Source organism: Dermacentor albipictus, chromosome 5 (assembly GCF_038994185.2).
Source record: "Dermacentor albipictus isolate Rhodes 1998 colony chromosome 5, USDA_Dalb.pri_finalv2, whole genome shotgun sequence".
Taxonomy (NCBI): Eukaryota; Metazoa; Arthropoda; class Arachnida; order Ixodida; family Ixodidae; genus Dermacentor; species Dermacentor albipictus.
The window spans coordinates 149,207,794-149,226,726 of NC_091825.1; the positions used below are offsets into that span (position 1 = coordinate 149,207,794).

At 42.8% G+C, this 18,933-nt stretch overlaps 1 protein-coding gene across 1 annotated transcript in view; it reads right to left on the reverse strand.

The window, feature by feature from the left end:
• LOC135915277 (lysine-specific demethylase 5A-like) overlaps positions 1-18,933 on the reverse strand; it is a 72,426-nt gene that overhangs the window by 45,140 nt on the left and 8,353 nt on the right. The window contains exons 7-13 of the mRNA XM_065448299.1: positions 18,239-18,397; positions 15,418-15,508; positions 14,369-14,442; positions 5,737-5,895; positions 2,354-2,473; positions 843-995; positions 310-402 (exon numbers count right to left, since the gene is read on the reverse strand). Of these exons, the coding sequence (XP_065304371.1) occupies positions 310-402; positions 843-995; positions 2,354-2,473; positions 5,737-5,895; positions 14,369-14,442; positions 15,418-15,508; positions 18,239-18,397 (849 nt within the window). The remainder of the gene's footprint in view (positions 1-309; positions 403-842; positions 996-2,353; positions 2,474-5,736; positions 5,896-14,368; positions 14,443-15,417; positions 15,509-18,238; positions 18,398-18,933) is intronic.

Below are 18,933 nucleotides of genomic sequence, written 5' to 3' on the forward strand. Positions count from 1 at the left end.
GCAGATAAGGCTGGGGCCAGTCCAAGAAAGGTTCACCGCAGGGAGTGGCTAGATTGACTTTGCATTTATAGCCATAATTTCGCTAAATATTTTCATTAGCGAAATTATATCTGTAAATGCAAAATACTTTCTGATTCGCCCTCGTATTATTAGAATTTTGTTTGCTCAGGAGGAGGAGGGCATGGTTCCAGAGATAAGGCCCTGATGGTCAAACTCACCCACATATACAAGAATGTGTTCCGTGTAACCTTCAATAGCAGACGAAACAAGTGTAGTGTAAAATAATAAACAAGCAGCTTGGACACGCACCTTCATGCCAGAGATGTCTGCGTTGATGTGTCGCAGCACAGAACCATCCACAACAGGCAGGTTGTTCAGGTTCCAGCCACAGTTCATGTATTCCTGAGCATAATGATAAAATTCAGTAAAAATTACAATCATATACAGGATAATGAGGGTCTGAGGAAAACTAAAGATAAATGTTCCCAATGAAACAATTGAAGCATATGTTACATCTAAACTTATGTTTAACCTTACTGGGCACATTAGGTAGTTTTTCAGAGATTTCAAACTAACTACGTCACTTATTTTACATCTAAAGCCATCTTCATGTACAAAAGTTGCACCTGACAGGAAATTAACAAAATCAAAACCAAGAGATATTCTGGAACCAAACCTAAAATATCAAAGCAGCTGTGTTCTTGCATATATAAATGAAGCTACCGCAGGTTAAAATAAAACGTGCGAGAAAAAGAGGATGGTAGAATCAAGAAAGCAAGCAGGCATGTCACACAACTTAGTCACAGATGTTCTTCCACGATCTTATTGCATTGCCGACTCACCTCGTCACCAGGCAGAAGGTCACTGTTCTTTGTGGGAAAGCCCGAGCCGTGTTCCACTGAGTGCAGGTCCGCACCGTATTCCACTGTGACATCTTCATCAACAGCAGCTACAATCCTCCAGAACTCTTTTTCTACCGTCTCGGTGGAAATCATCTGCAGCAATGACAAAACATCAAAACACTTGTCTCCAAGCTTGAGCAGAACTTCTTTCTTTCACTGTCCTCTGAATGAAACAAAACATCTAATTTCAGAATGAATCTTGTGTCTCAGCTAAACATAAGGTACTTCAATTCCTCTTGGGAAGACTATAATCAAGAAGCACTGAGGCGTTATGCAAGCCAAAACAGGCCAAAACAGGCCTACATTCACTACTTTGAACACATAGAACTTGGAAAACATTGCATGTCTTATAAATGTACAAAATTATTTATGTTGAAGTGATTAAACTCAAACAAAAGACAAGATGAAACTGAGGCAGAAGAAACATTTGACTACTCATTATGTGTACGACATTCTAGAACACCAACCATGCTTTGATGACAGTTGTTTCCCATCTTGCTTTTAGGAATATTATGTATATCAGTACACAATCAAACATCATTAGCATTAACCAATGACCATCCTGACCATGCCAGTAAATATGCCAGTGATGCTTGTAACATTGTCAATTAAATAAAGGCAGGTGACACCATCAGGCCTAAAAGAAAGACTTGCCAATAAATAAAGCAGGGTGGGGAGAATGGCTACAGGCATGAAACATAATAATTCTGCTACAGGCTGCCTCTAACCTTGGGTGTAGATATTTGGGCTTGTTGGTGTAACATTTTGCAGTTTTTTTTTCCTGTTGTGCAAATAGCACAAGAATGTAGAAGAGAAAACAGATGCACACAGGCATTGTGTGTGTCTCTGTTTTCTCTTTTATGTCCTTGTACTATTTGTGCTACAGGAAAAAAACTGCAAAATCTAACCTTGAGCCAGCAATTCCCTCAAACAAAAGTACTGGTTCAAGTTTTCTTGCTCTGAATATTTTTTACAAACCTCACCAGGCTGAACAACAGGGCAAGCGCCTTTTCCATTACTGTGCCAAATGCTGAATTACACAGGCTGCATGTGCTGTCTGTTGATGATGAGTAAATCTGCCCTTGATACAAGTCGATGGCATGGACAACACACTGCAGCATGTACTATTTACATTCACATTATAAACACTAAGATATAATTTCATTCAAACTCCTTGCTGTCTATAACAAAAATGCACTGTTACATCATTCAGAGACTATACACCAGCTTTTATTCCACATCACTTTGCAATATTGGTGGCTCATAGGTAGAGAAGAGCCAAACATCTCTTACATAAGCTTACTGTGCTATTGCTTACCCACTCATTTCTCCCTTTTAAACACCAACCCTTCAGCAAGAATGACCAAACTTTTGTGTATTTTTGGATGTGAGCAGACATTCCAGCAAGACAGGAGCACCAATGCCCCCTGGAGGCAGGGCCAGCCACTTACATGCACAGGCATTTGGAAGTAGTTGGACTTGAACCGGTCCGCCATCTCACCGAAGTCCTGGAGGGTGTATTCACGTCTTGCCTGCTCAAAGCCGAACGCTTCCTGGGGTTTCCGCACTTCCTGCAGGCAAGGCAAATAGTGGATTGGTGCATTACTTATAGGGCACGTAGCGTGAAAGGCGAAACTGCCAGTGCAGGTTAAGCTGCCATACTAAAAATACTTGTACCTGCAATATTACCAGGTGTGTGAGGTATTTGAGGACATAATTTCAGGCAGATTCAATATATTCGCTCCAAATATTTTAGTGTTCCTTTTGCTGTTTTTATAAGACTTAAATAAAACCACCTTCAGCCTGAATTATCAACTGAATTCATCTTCGATAATAGCTGTATTTCTGTGTCAAATAGTGCATGTCAATGCTGAGCAGTGCTTCCACTATAGCAGCCTTTACAGCATTTTGACCATTGTTTTCTCTGTGACGCCTGCCATACATAGCAGTGCACAGCTTTAGAAATTTAGAACTAAAAAGCTGCATTAAGGGCGATGTGACCACAAAAGTTCACAACCAGACATCCATGGGTCGCGCAGGCACCTGTGGGAGCAAGCAAATACATTTCTTAGGAGTGGTGTCTAATAAAATCATGCATAGGAAGCCTGAATATTAACTTTACCACTTGAAGCTACTTCGCAATGCCCATAATTAATTTTTTAGAGAGCAGCTCTTAGGCACCCATTCCTGCCGCAAGTGTCGGTGTTACCGGCATAACCAAGCTAACGAGCACAGTGTAAGGTGAGAGCGAATTCGACATGCAGCGGGGATGAAATAAAGCGGCGAGAGTGAAGAGGTGCGAGGGGGGAAGTGGAGAGGAGGGTGCATCAGAACTTCAAGGTGGGAAGTGGAGGAGGGCATGGTGAAAGCGCGAAAAGCATAGTGTGGCTACGATGGCACCAGAGTAGCGTGCGTCTTGGAGGTCTGTCGGTGGCGGCTTCTGTGAATTGCACCTGTTCATCACCCAAGCACTGGCCCCCATGCACTGGCTCTCACAATCTCCAGATTAGCTAGGTAGTCATGCCACACTTCGCTCCGTTTGCAACATGCTACAAGAGACCGATTGTCCGTGCCAGCCAATATAAAGTGAAATAAAAACACGTATAGAGCTGTGCTCAAATTTCGCATTACGGGGTATCGTAACTGCCGGTGAATTTTAGATTTCTCACTTATCATGACCTCTACCTGCTAGAGAAACTCAACTGCCTGAATGGCATCTGACCACCAGCAGCACCTATCTGTATCTTTTCAGAGGCTATATTGACCAAGAACTCAAAACTCATGCCAGAAATAAAGAATTTCACTACATTCAAGAAAGTGGCTATCTCCCAAGTCACTGTGGTCTGTATGTAAGAGACCAAGAGAATACAGTAAAACCTCATTAAACCGTACCCGCTTAAACAGTAGTTTCGTTTTAAAAGTAGTAAAGTCAAATCCCCGACTCAGCGGCCATTGAACATAATGTGTTTTGTATCCGCATAAACCGTACCACCGTATTGCGTACGCATCGGTTAAAACGTAGCGTTTCAACTTTTCGTCGCGCAAGAACGGCGGTGCGCCGTCTCCATCGGGCGGCCCGGCAGAACAAGCCTCAGAGATCAGAACAACAGCCTCCAAGTGCCCTGTGCGTTTGCGCGAGAAGCCACATCAACATCAACATCATTTCGACGCAGTGCCAGAGAGCGTAATGGCATCGTCCAACCGACGACTCGCGTCGTTCCGAAGCTCGGATAAAGAAAACGCCGGGTGCTCAGCATAGAAAAATTAGACATCGTCCGTGCTATCGAACGTGACACGAAGTCGGCGCTGGCACGCAACAGGGATCTGCTGTTGATTACAATGTGTGGCATTTGGAATGCGAAGAAGTTGCGCGGCAGCGCTGCTGCGACCGCGAAGACATGTCGGCTACGAGGTTCGACTTTTCGCCATCGTTGCCTGTGTTGTTGCCGAAGTGTCGACTAGCGACAGTGATAAGGACGACATGAAAAGCGACAGCACGGGCGATTCAGGCCCGACAGTGGCATAAGCTGCTCGTTATGTCAGCCTCGTGAATGCAATCGTCGCGACGAGAGCAGGGGCTCGATAATGTAACTCTATTCCAAATGAAAAGTATTCCAAACTCCGGCAGCCGGCAATGAAAAAGGCGCCCCCGGGACTTCTGTAGCACTACTGCGCACGTGCACGGAGAATATGTAATGCGAACGAGGAATTTGCCATGCGAGTGTTTGCCGAGAAGAGGGGGCTGGCTGAAAAGCTTGCACGCAGCTTCAGCAAGTTTGAGGCCGCTGTGGTCGTCGTGCTAGGCCGCCGCGGCATCAAGCGAAAATAACACTTTTGTCCCGCGGAGTGAATAAATACTGCATGTTTTTTTCCCCTTTCATCGCACTCTCTCTGGGCTCCGTTTTCGACCGGTAAGTGGGCGATCTCATGCTATTCGGTTTAACGAGGTTTCACTGTATATGGCTTCACCTACATCGTTGGACTGAAAACTGATACCCTTGAATAAACGTGCTAGATAGGTGACAGGGGCTGGCGTAGACGAAATAAAGCACCTAGACAGACACAACTTGAATGTTAGTGTTTATGGCAATTCCAACTCGCGTCCTCAAATAACTTGCACACCTGTTACCACTGCACAAGCCTAATGTTAAAGGCTTGCAGCCTCACTTTACGGCTGCAAACAGCCAAATAATGCATTCATACTTCCGAAAACAACCACTTTGTTCGTTTTCAAGTAAGAGCCCTTCAAATACCCAAAGCTGAGCTCCGAAGTACTTTCAGTTTTATTCAGAATATTGTAGAAAACATGATGCACCGTCTATTTGTTTCAATGAAGAAACCACGGAAAGTTCTTGGTAGTGCAAAAAAATATGAAAGTAATTTTCGCTATTTGTAAGTAATGGTCAACCAAATTTTGACTTTCTATATTCTAGAAGAAAGGTCCTACAATGAACTGCTAAAGAATATGCAACAAAGAAGCACGTAGCCACAGAGACAACGTTGCTACTATCATCATATTTTTGCTGCTATACCGCAATTCCAATCACCTGTTTTCGAGATAAGACAATATACACGAGTAAAGCTAAAACCATTTGTGTCATCTCTGTGCTAATCTTCGTCCCTTCTCTACTTTGCTGACTGTGCACGTCAGACAGTTATGACGTGGTCAGCAGACTTTTCTCTTCCCTACCAATCAATACCTCGTTCTTGTTTAACCTTTTGTTTAGCACTGTTTTAGGAAAAAGCGCTCAGTTAATACTTCTTAGTCAGAACTGCACACTGATCACTGAAACATGTGCACCCCAGAAAGACTTGCAAAACGAGGAACACTGACGGCAGCAACGCAGCGTGGGCAACGCCAATCTCCCCGCGGTATCTCAGGCAACGGAGGCAGCAGGCAGAAGGTGTGGTAGCTGTCGTCACAGCCGTCGCACAGCAGCATGCTCTCCTCGTCATCGCCCCGGCCACACGTGTGGCACACTATCTGCTCAATCTGGACAAACAGATATGCAAAAAAGGGAGCGGGGACAACATAGGGTGTCAAAGCATGGAGCATGGGAATATCTTAAATTTCATAAGACAGGAGCAAGAGTTAAAGGCTCCTAACCTGACAGAGGCCCTTGCTCCTGTTATCGTGCAGGTATGAGGGGCAGAAGTAAAGCTTTCCGTATTTACCCAGTTCCAACGCATATCAGATACAAAACTGACACCATATTCACAGTGCCAAAAACAGCCTACCATCAAAGCCTGCCATTGCCACTGCTATTACTAGATGGCAACAGAGCATGTTCCAGTGTAGGTTGTGATGATGTGCCGCTTTCACTATGAGAGCCCACTTAATTAAAAAAAAAGGTTATTTTGCATGTTATGATAAGCAACACAACTGTTTTTTAGTTGTTCTGGAGACCTGTACACTTCACCAGATGAACTGAAGGACTGGTTAGTGGAGGCATGGGCCACAATCTCTTTTGTGATACAGTCAACGCTCGTTACAATGGACCCATAAGCACTACAATGGACTATCGGCTACAGTGGCTGAAATTAGCAACAATTTTTTATTTATTTTTTAATTTGGTGTATAAAACATAGTTTTGCCGCATTGTATGACAACTGACTTGCGAGGGTCAGCCAACGATTGGGGCTCAATATCGAGACGCGAGGGAGGAAGGCAAGGCGGAAATGCGCAGTCTTTGTACATGCGCAAGGGAAGGGGGTGAGGCGAGGGAGCCAAGGGAGGGTCTACTCCGGAGGCTACTGTCTACGGTGCTGCCGTGCGGGCGTCATATCTTGAAAGCGATCAGCAATGTGAACAAACTGCATCCGCGCAAGCGCAGGCACCGTATCTTCAATATGGTCTGTGATGTGGACAAAGTGCGCCCAGTGCCAGTAGCTTCACATGCACTGTGCTATCAACGCTTAGTTCGTGTTGAAGCGAGAGACAGCACGAAGGTCAATTCGGTCCCTGCTGCTGCCGCTGCGCTTATCTTGCTTAATTTGTCATAACAATCAATGCTCTGCCTTTCTGGCAAAAATGCAACTTTTTTGTTTGTTTTTTATTTTGTACGTTTGTCGCTCGCACTTTGCAATGAAGCTGTTAGACCTCGCGACGAAAGTTTCGTAGGTGAGGTGTTTCGGATATTACGAACTTTGGATAAAACGGACATTTTTTGTCGGATTTTCAGGGTCCGTTGAAACGAGAGTACACTGTAGTTGTGAAGTCATTCAAAAAATGCTGGGTACCAAATGCAATGGACAGTGTGCAAGATGGTGTGTTGTTGTTTATAGAGATTCGAGAGTGACAAAGGGAAGTGCCCAAGAGTGACAACAGTGGACAGCAAGTGTGAATGAATTTCCATTTCTGTGAAAGTATAATCTGCACATTTCGTGTTTTTCCAATAACGAATTAGAGACATGCTACTTTTTTTCTTGTTAAAAAGACTGAGTGTGCATTAGATTCATGTGCACAATTTCTTTGTACTTCGAATGCAACTGATAGTTGCACGTGCTACACCTAAGCAACTACAATATGTTAGCATTGGACAGTCGCTTCGCTGACCAATAATTCAAACTCGACGGTGACTGCCAAAACGTCTGAATAATTGCGAATTTGAAATGCTGGATTTGCCCAAAAGTAAATTATATTACTTCACAAGTGGCCAAAAAGGTGTGCTGTATTATTGAATCGTTACTTTCAGAGGTGCCTTCAATTTCGCGCAACTATAGTCCAAGATGCATAGACATCTAGGAGCGATAGCATTCTTGGCACAGTACCAAGTGTGCTATCTTTTGTGTGATTATAGCACAAGATGAATCGGCGCCTGCGAACGGCAGCAATTTTGGCATAGTGCCAAACACGCTTTCTTTCGCATGCCCAGTGCAAGACACATCGGGGTCTATGATCGGCATCATTCTTGGCAGAGCTCCAAGCAACATCACCTATTACTGTGCAGAAACGCTGCCCCCCCCCCCCATTGCCCCATACGGTGCTAGTCACGTGAAATATTGTGAAAATGAAAGTAGCTTTCCAAAGTTATTGTTCATGAATACGGGCCAAGTTTGTCAACAGGCACTGCGCAGACGTATGCATGCCTTAGGCCTAGACATTCAGTGCATCACGATTCTCTAGCAATGCTCTTTATGCAATTTCCTTTCAAACTTTTCGCGCTTCATCGGTGGTCTTCATCACCTGACCACAGAGCGCTTCATCAGAGTGGATGGGAGCAAAACGTGAAAGCATTTGTGCCCTTAGATTTTGGTGCATGTTAACACTCCTGGTGGTCGAAATTATTAGGTTTCACTAGTTTCGGTTCCGTGGAGTGTCAGCAACATGTCTGACAACCATTACAGCAACAGCTGAAAACGAAAATATCATTTCTGCTTGATTTTGTAGCCACATTTGGCACACCATCGTGCAGGCAGTGTCCCAATTAGCGCCCAATATTTTGATCGTCTGTATACATTAAGGCTAGAGGCATTGCCATGGAGCTGTCCAAATAATCAAGCATGTTCAAATTACGTTGTCGCAATAATCGGTCATCAACTGTACTTCCCTATAGGTCAATTATCACACACAAAAAAACTGCATGAACTCTGCCTCTATTCATAGCTACCTATAAACTCACTAAACATTTGTCTTCTATCTATCAAGCCTATCAACCCTTTGTCTTTTCCTTTACTCCAACTCATATAGGGTACCAGCACTGCCCAGGAGATGCTACAGCAGTTTGTGCTACTGAAATGCTCTGGCGCTGTTCGACAGGGAAGCCACGAAAATGGCATGATATCATGAACGACAAGATATGCACACTTGTGTGGTCACCACTTGGCTAGCTGCATTGGGCATTTATCAACCTCAGTGCATGGGGATGCATGTTCTAAGGAGCATATGCACCCCCACATTCTAGCATGCTGACGCCTAGTCAGGTCATTTGCAGGACATGTGCCGCAATATGTGCTGTGAAGATGCACAATTGAAGCATGTCCTACTAAGAGCTCTTCATCCACACACTAGGCTGCATGTTAAGGCGCTGTCGTTGGCATGTAAAGTTTCACTGTTTGCTACCCATGATTTACAATTCTTTCATGAGATACTGTTACTCCATATAGTGGTTCTGTACCATGCCAGCAGTCCGTAAGAAAATAACACGACCACATGAGTAAACGTGCCTAACGTATGGTTAAAGTACGGGTTATTATAGAACTGAATCCTAGCCACAAGAGTACGTGAGCATGGGTATTAAACGCCACGAGCCGAACGTCATGTGCGCCGAAGACACCAAATGCACACTTTAGTCTTCTGCTGATCAGTCTATGCTGCTCCCACCCTAACAGCTGCTAGGTAAGCCAACAAGTCCTGTACAATGCTAGCACAGAAAACTAAGTGCAAGATGAGATTCAGGGGTGTGGTAGAATTGGATAACTACAGTACAGTAAAACCTCGTTAATTAAAAAAATCGGATAATTCGTATGAATCCTCTAGTACTAGCAGGTGTATGCATTACCTAATCAAATCAAACTCTCATCAATTTAAATGTATCTGGAAGCACACTGGCTAATTTGGACAACAATTGGAACTTGGCAAGCACGGAGCGCCACAACTGTGCAATGCAATAGAGCAAAAATGGCGCCAGCTTCCAACCGAAACGAAGCGGCAAAGTCTCATCGCCATAGCCATCAGCAGAAATTGTATGTGAATGATAGGAAGGCTGGAATGCTTCGTGCCTACTCGTGCCTTTATAGCCTTCATTCTTGCACATAATGGTGCATTCTTCAATGGTGTGCATAATGCCGCCCTGGCTGCGTTAATTGTGTAGTTGCTATTCATGACTGCGTCAATAGTGACCATGGTTTCGTCCACAGCGATTCCAGCAAATAGTAGTTTAGTTTTGACTGTGCACGCGTCGACCCCGTGCCTTGCATATAGGCGAAAATGACAAAGAAAGCTGATGAAAAAGTAATGGGCTAGTGCACGTAGTATTGAAAAGCATATCTCAGGTGAAGACGTGCGCTGCAGTCACTTTGTGAAGGCAGTCATGAGGCCTTCACTGCTGCAAGCCCTAATCAGTCAAAAGACGACTGGAATTGCAGCTTCCACACTGCTTTTGTGCAAAGTAAATACAGGATTTGCCGATTCATTCAGTAAATAAAAGCAAGTTGACGTAGTAAGCATTTGTTTATTGTTTTCTTGATACGCTTGGTAATTCAACATTCAATGAATTCGGACATTCTTTCCAGTCCAATGAAATCCGAATTAACGAGGTTTTACTGTACAACTAAAGCATGAAATTTCAGGAGTTAAGAGAAGAAGCAACAAAGAAAGCAAAATATCACTCATCAGAAGTGCAGACCAATGATAACTTCCAATATACATATAGAAGTGCATCTATCAAATAAACTTATACAGTAATTTCTTGAATTGTGGCCTCTCCACATAAAGACACATTTGGCTTCAGCAGCAATATTGGTAAGGCAAATGAAAGGTTACTACTTACAACCGGCATCCTCTGTGTAAAGAAAGCAGTACCATTTCATGTTAGGATGAAAAAGCAGACAAAAACACCGTTTCAACATGGCTGTGTGCATCGTCACATCTATGATGAAACACAAGCTTGTATAAAGCAGCAGTGCTAATGCTTAATTGAAATAGAACACACACTTCCAAAATAAAATATTGATTTAGACTTTCGAGGGCCATATCTTTTGTTCACAAATCACAATGTTGACTTAAGGTGTAAGGGGGGTTTAGCAACTTTTTTATTTTTTGACTAAATTTAATAAACATTGTCACCCAGACAGAGATTTTCATACTGATTTCAAAAATATGACTTTTTAAGTTGATTGAGTAGTTCCAGATATAATTAAAATTGATTACCTATTGTTTATCTGAACAACTGTAAGAAGAGTATCAGCCAGAATGTTTATAAAGACATATGGCTGGATACTACAAAGTGCAAGCAACACAACTGTAGGACTACGTTGCTTATATTGCAGGTATTACCAATATTACAGCAATTTGAAGTTCGATCTCCACACATGGCAATCATGTGGTCAAATAAGTAGCCAGATTTAAAAATTTACGAAAGTGAAAAGTAAAAAATCTGCTCCTAGCATTGTATAGTACACACATGTAGCTACATGCCGCAGCTAAAATTATGGTTCTATGTGCCCCGAAGACCGAGATAGCGCTTCAAGATTAAGAAACAGCAAAAATGAGATTCCGAGAAAACTTGAAAGAACAAAATGAGCTTATTATTTATAACACCACAAAATATTTGAATATATTCAAGTGCAATTGCATTAGTAGCCTCCAGGAATGTAGTCTGGCTAGTGTCACTACGATGATACCTTCAGAGCACCCACTGCAAGTTTTCAGCAAATGCACGCTCAGCAGACGTTGCCAGCACCTAGTTTGTCTCGGCAGCAGCGTTGTCAGCGCGATCTAGTAGTTCTGATTTTCAGTCAGTAGCAGGAGTTCGCGCTAATCCTGAAGCTTTTCCTTGAGCTTCACTGTCAATACACCGCAAAAATTCTGGCAACAGAATAGTAGTGCTGTGCTGAAACATCGATGAAACGCGGCCGTTGTCAGGAGCGCTTAGGGGGACTAGGCCTCACAGCATCAGGATCTCGGGCGTCGCTCGATTGCAGGAGCGGGTGGGCGGGCTAAATAAATAAATAAAGCTCGACGTAGCGTGAGCGCGTGCACACATTACGTCACGTTGGCAACAACAACAGCGTCTACCATAAGACCAATGGTTTGACACACTGATGCAGCCAGCGTAACCGGACACAACCAACAAACTCCAATGCATCCCGTGTCGAGCGAAGCTCGCCTGTGCGCCAATAACGTCGGACTATAAATGCTACTTAGCAATGTCATCGGGAAGCGGCGCAGCGGAGTGTCGTTTCTCGACGTTGTATGTCGACTTTCTCTTCCTTTTTATTTTTCTAAATTTGAACTTCGCAGTGAACTTTGGAGTCGAGATCGGCATCACTGTCAGTGTGGGAAACCTCATTGGCACGTATGGCGTGTGTGGAGCAGCTACGAAGTGATGGAGATGATGCCAGTCTAGCCATTGGCGTGGCTAGCTGAGGGTCACGTGCCTTTGTTGACCAATTACAGCACGCATTGGGTCTTCTTTTTGAGGTGGAATTTCTTCACTGTAAATGTGCGGACAGAGCCGGTGGTGGCGGGAAAATGAAGACAGACTGCTCTTGAAACGATATACGGGTCGGCACGTTCGAACGACCGCGGGGCGCCGTCACGCACGGTGGAAAAATCGCTTTATTACGGGAACTTTAGCTCATATTTAGCCCACACTGGTGCCAAGAATTTATATTATGGCTAAAATAGTGATTTAGAATACGCAATATTTGGTGAAGTGGTAGAATAGCAAGTGGAAATTTTGAAAATACAGTTTTAAAAATATTGATGTTTTCGAGATTTTTTGGTCTCTAAAACCCGTGTCCCCCTTAAGAAAGCTATAGGTATGGCTTAGTAAGGAGCAATGGAGTGGCACTGAATCAAGCAGAAGACGTTGCTACAAAACTGTGGTCTGTACTTCGACCCTTGTCATGCTGTCGCCGCAGATAGATGAAAGTACAGTCGATATATGCACTGAATTCTTATGGGCAATTACCAGATTGATTACCAGATTCAGCACGTAAATGTTGGGCAGACAGCCTTGTGTATGTAAGATCGCATGTGGTGCACCTTGTATGTGCAGTGACTCTAACACATCTGCTGTTAATAGCAACGATCTGCTGTTAAAAGAGTTACTGCATATACAAGTTGCAACACATATGATAATCGTGACACGAGACAATCTACCTGACATTTATGCTACTCCAATGCGAAATTTTTTCCGAACATAAGCCACAGCCCTAGCTTTTCATCAACACTGTGAACAATGGACACACATAGGCACCATACATCAGAATCAATCCTTCATTTGGTGAGTGTGTCTTATTTCAATTATGTTTGATCCTTGCAAGGAAAGTTTCCGTTGAACAGTGGACTATATTAATATATTGAGTGTATATCTTGTCTACTAAGATGTTTGAGGCCATTTAGTAAGAGTACATACTGTTTGAGCAAAGCCTTGAGTTTTCCCTGTCCAATTGGCACGCAATGTAACAGGTGACCATTGATGAGAACACAAAGTCAAGATTCGGCTGTTTGATCACAGCGAGAAGATATACCGTATTTACTCGCATAATGATCTAACTTTTTTGTAAAAAAAAAAAAAAAATTGACACAAATTCACGGGTGCGATTATTACGTGAATTAAATCTCCAGAAAAAAAATTTTTTTTCATCCCGCATTTGCTGCAGGATGACAACAGGTCAACAAATAGGCCGCTGCCGTTTATGTAGTGCGAGACACCAAAACAAAAATGACGGCCGGCGGAGCAAGCTGAACGCACCAAACGCGATTTTTCTTCTTCTCGCGAGTACGTTACGTGCGCTGAAACAGTTTCTTCCGTATCAGTAATGAGTAATATCGTTAATATCGGCAAGTTTGTGGCAATAACGTAGCCATGCCCACTTTGAGGGCACAGAAACAGATCGGCACGCTTAGCTGCCAGTGACATAAACACACATGGCGGACATGCTGCGGAAACTGCGGCATTAGTCTTCACTACTATCCTAACACGGCACGTTTCCGCTAAGGGTGGGCGAATATCTTAGCTGGGTTACAAGCGTCGGCGTATGAATAGCGCACACTTCTAACGTATCAGTGTATACGTGGCTGCTATCGTTGCTGCTCGCGATTTGTTGCGTGTCCACGAGTGCAGACAAGAAGAATCGAAAGGCGCCTTTGTTGTTGTTGTTGATGACCACAACCTTTATAGAGCCTACACATAATAAAGGCAAGTTTGGTTGTACCTCTTTTTGTCATGGAAGTGCGGATAGTGATGAAAGTAATGAAATGGGGCATCTACTTAAGAATGTTTGGTGTGTGCAGACTGCTTGGTTTGTCTTGAGTCGTTTGCATAGCATTCGACAGATGGTAAGCGCGATCATTATTAGCTAGACTTGGCACACGACATATCGCTGCAGCAAGTTTGGGGTGCGATCATTACACAGGAAATTTTTTTTAATGAATTTTGACGACAAAATTCAGGGGTGTAATTATTGCACCAGTGCAGTCATTATGCGAGTAAACACGGTAAATGCACACGAAATCTAATGATCTAATCAAAGGTCTACATTGCTATTATATTAAAATTCTTTGCAACAGAGAGTTATAATCTGTGGCAAAAATTTTTTAACTGTTTAGTTATTGCATTATTGACATCTACAACACAGGACAAAGAGCAAGCAAATTCATGCAACAAAGAGATTGCAAGAGGTGTCGACTTCTAACAAACCAAGTGGGATGCAGAGTAATGTATATGTAATGAACACAATGATGCAGGTATATAAACATGTTTCAATGGCCTTGACAAAAAAAGGAGGCCCCTTACAGGTTTTGGTTTTCGCTCATCTTTCAGTTCACAGCACTCGTCTTTCATGTCATCAGTGCATGTGCTTCCAGACCCTGAGAAATCATGAAACAAAGTGCATAAAAAAAAAGCTGTTACAAACCCAAGCGCATTACAACAAGCACCAGTGCACAGAAATCACAAATATGCTTTCCAACATAATTCAGAACATTTTGTTAAGTGCCAAGGGTAGCACATTGGCCCACAAAGCAATCACCACAGCAATACCAGCACAATTTTATTTATTTAGGCGCCCTATGCTCCCCAATGTTCCAAATTATATCATTTATAAACAACTTCACAAAATGCAAGGCAGTTTTCTACCAGGGAATCAGAAGCAAAAGGAGTTTCAACAATGCTTAACTATGCCTCACTATCAAACAGAATGTACATATTATATAAAGCTAGCATAACACACAAGTAACAGGATACAAGAAACAGCACACAGTCTACAAGAAATGGAGCCAATGCCAATCAATCAAATTGAGGTTCATAGAAATAGTAGGACAATACCAAATACTGAGCTTTTTTCATAATAAAGCAAATATGAATATAGGTAATGCTGAAAACCTGCTATGCATGTTCAGTTATTTAATCTGGGTGTAGACATCTTACCCACCTTTTAGATTATAATGATATCTTGATTTTAATGCTATGTCGACTAATTGTGAGTATGCATTTAAATAAATACCCACAATACATAAATTATCACAACGAATAAGTACATTAAATACAGTTGGTTCTTGCATGCTACCTCCGCATACAATCTTTCATTTTTTTTAGGGTAATTTAAACAAAAACGTGTGGTCCCCACAAGCCAATCTGAGTAGACCACACAAACAAATGTAGTTTCAACCAACAGAATTATTGCATTTAAAATCGAAGCTCAAATTGAGATGATCTGTAGCAAAGCTGATAATTGGGAAGCTTGCCTACATTTATCACTGTGATGAATGCAATGAATAGAAAAAAGAAGAACAAAGGACTAGTACTTCTATGGACAATTTTTTATACCAACATCACCAGCTCACCTTTAGGACAGTAGCCAGGCATCTTCGGTCCTGCTCCGTAAAACTGCAATTTTCTTAGCTCATTGTTGCTCGTATAGTCAACATCATCACCCTGCAACAAAGTTATTCATCTGTAACAGTTTATCATGTGACGCATGCATACAGGTGTCCAGCATGAAAAGAGCACAAGAAAATTATGCATGAAAAAGGAAGCCCTTGGAATGCGTCGTAGCTTTATTGTGCAATAAAAAGAAGCCCGCAGTTGTTTTCTCCACAAGACTATGTGTGGATGCGAAATGGAATATTTTGTCTCTTAAACAATGGCACATGTCACAACTCAGAGAGCCGTGCAATGTGGAAAAAAGCTCAATGCTTCACTGACGAACTTTAATTGTAGCGTCAGACATTTCAACGGTCGCAGGTGCAATAAAAATGAATATTAGTGCACAGTGCGAGTGCCGTGGAAGCATATTAATTTAAATGGCTTTGCCTCTTCTGAAAAACAAGAAAGGTCACTCGTGCCGAGCTTGGCTCATGAATTTAGGTCATGCATGAAAATATCAACGATGCAAATACTACAATAATGTGCAATTTGTGGCAATGATGGAGCTGCATACCTGTTATTACAAACCAGTAATATATTGCTATAAATGAGCCCTACATTTTTACGCTTCACTGAATCACAGTGCCACAGTTATGAATGACAGACTTCATGGGTAAATACTTGTTGCCCTATAGGGTGAGTGATGTCAAGTCCTTTAGTAAACATACATGCAATTTAGGGCAAGGGCTTCCAAGCGGGTGCACAACCCGTCTAGAAGGAATAAAAAGAAAAATGAATCATATGACTAAACTTAAAGAAAAAAAATAGTTTTTTGATTACCCACCTACTCTTTGGTTCCCCCGAACATAAGCATCACATATCATAGTAGCATATAAATAATTTCCGATCAAAGTACTGTGTTATAGTGGATAACAATCTTTCCATTCTGTGATGATCACAACAGTAAATGACAGCGCGAAGCCTACCTGACAATTATTACTCAGAAACTGGGCGTGGGGAGAGGAACGGGTTTCAACATCCCTCTCCAGTGATCAGCAAATGCACAAAGTAGACTGAATGAGATCCTTTCTTGCAAATATTTCCATTTGCATATTATCAGTGCCATCTGGGGCACATTTTCTTCAGATGAGACTGCTAAACATTTTTACAGTTAAGTGCTTTTTGAAAAAATGGCTGTGGCTTAGGTAAGGTTAAGCCCAGGATGCGAAGCATACTAGCCTTTATTTTAGTTGTTGAACCACTGTTTAGCTTGGTGAACTGCTGTTGCTTGGCTATATTTGGTTCGGCTAGACGAAGAAACAACTCATGCGTTACTCTGCTTCGCCTTAGACGCTCCGCATTGGACGCGGTGAGCGTCGAGCAACGCAGCGTTCGGCGCGGCAACGAAATGTGCGCCTGAGCAAGCGACGCACGCCTGAGCCTTAGAAACACCTCGTTTCTAAGGCAACACCGCATTCACTAGAGGCGCTTTTGTACCGCTTTGAAGCATCGTACTCGTGGCTCAGTGGTAGCGTCTCCGTCTCACACTCCGGAGACCCTGGTTCGATTCCCACCCAGCCCATCTTGCAAGAGTTGAGCCAAAGCCACTTTTCCTCTGTCGTGACGTCACGGTGTCACATGGTATTCAAGGCGACACCGCCGCGCCTGAGGAGCTGGGTTGAGCTCTCGTAATATGCTTCGCATAAAAGGAATGCCTGCTATGCCCATACAAGCACACTGTTGCTCCAAACAAGTTCCTTTTGACAGGCATGTTATAAGTAATTATCAACGACATATACTACACTCTCAAGCTTTGTACTTTATCACCTTTTTGAGATCACTACAGTGAGAGAGAGGGCGTTGAATGAGTAGTATGCCCACCTAAGCATTCGCACCTGTGTATACACACACTGTCTGCAAGACCCCGCCACCCTTAATCGGACGAAGACCACAGCCTTTCATGTTTTTACAAAGCCTGCCCAGTTGCGTCGAAATGTACGGAAGCACTGCAGGCAACACAACATTCTCAACGTTTTATGCCTGGTGTTGCTAGTGCACTGACCAACAACTCTATGCATGCTGCTCACAACTTACGTGTAGCGAAATTTCAATTTTCTGTATTTTTTCTTTTACTAGAAAGGAAGGAACATCTACTAAAAGCTGATGTATTCAGTAGCTTGACAAGATGAATGACCCCTTAACGTGACACCAACGCATTAGTAACGAAAAATTATGTACAGCATAATGGAGAAATAAGGGACAAGCGAGAGGCACAATAAAAAAAACAGCATAACAGTAACATACAAATAATATGCACTACTTTCTCATGGGCAAACAAAGAAAAAGAGACAATCAAATGCAAGCATAACTTATGTTGTGCATGTGGCGTGGAGGAACTTGTAGCAAAGCCTTCACATAAGCTTTCGCAATGAGGAAACAAGGGGAAAAAGCCACCCTTTGCATTGAACATATTCGTCAGAAAGCTCATAGCTCTTTTACCATTACCGTTGTTACGTCAATACCTTTTGTGAAGTCCATTTAGCAAGGAAGCAAGCGATAACGTAGCTTCTGCTTTCAATAACTGGGGTTATGAAAAGAGGTTGCCAGCAATGGGTTCACGCTCCACAAATATGAACCAGCACCTCGGATAATGGTGCCTTTAAGTGAACTCCCTCAGTTTAAGTAGGACTGGGCAGGCATTGTAAAAATACCAGAGACCATGTTCCAGTAAAGGGCAAGGGTAAAACACACAATGGAGTCCATTCATTTGGTGACAATGAGCTGGTCATTGCAACTCACTGCGACAATGTCCACACACTCTGGCGGTTCCTTGCCATGGCGCTTGGAACGACGGGCCGATCGGTCATGGGGAGGCTTGATGGCTTGCCGCGACGGTATGCCATGGGGCACATAGTCCCGATCTTTCTTGTCACAGTCTTCAGAGTCCTCACTCAAGTTCTGCATTCCATAATTAAGATCCCCATCACACACAGCCAGGCAAGTCAAACTTTATACTACGAGACACACTTCGCCAACTAAATCTGGTAATGTTTCTTTTATTCAGTACCATGTAAACTGGAAAAAATGTGGGCAAAAGTTCAACTGCTTATGAAGCCATTAAGCAAGAGGCGAGGTGATCAGCGATTTTATCTTTTTCATTTAAACATCAAAGTAGCAGCTTGTCAAGAATATTGAGGCCTTTCTTATTAAAAAAAAAAAAATCGGTTATGGAGTTTAATGTCGCAAGACTACCTAGGGGGCTATGAGGGGTATCTAGTAGAGGACTCCATGTTAATTTTGACCACCTGGTGTTCACTAATGTGAGCTTAAAACATGATACTGGTAGAGCATGGTAGAGCATTGTTTCATTCCAGTTCAACCAGAACGCAGCCGCCACAGCCGGCAATTAAAACTGTGACCTCAATACTTAGCAGCACAATTTGGTGGGTTAACAAAATTTTAGAGTACACTGCAGTCTGCACAATCATGAACTG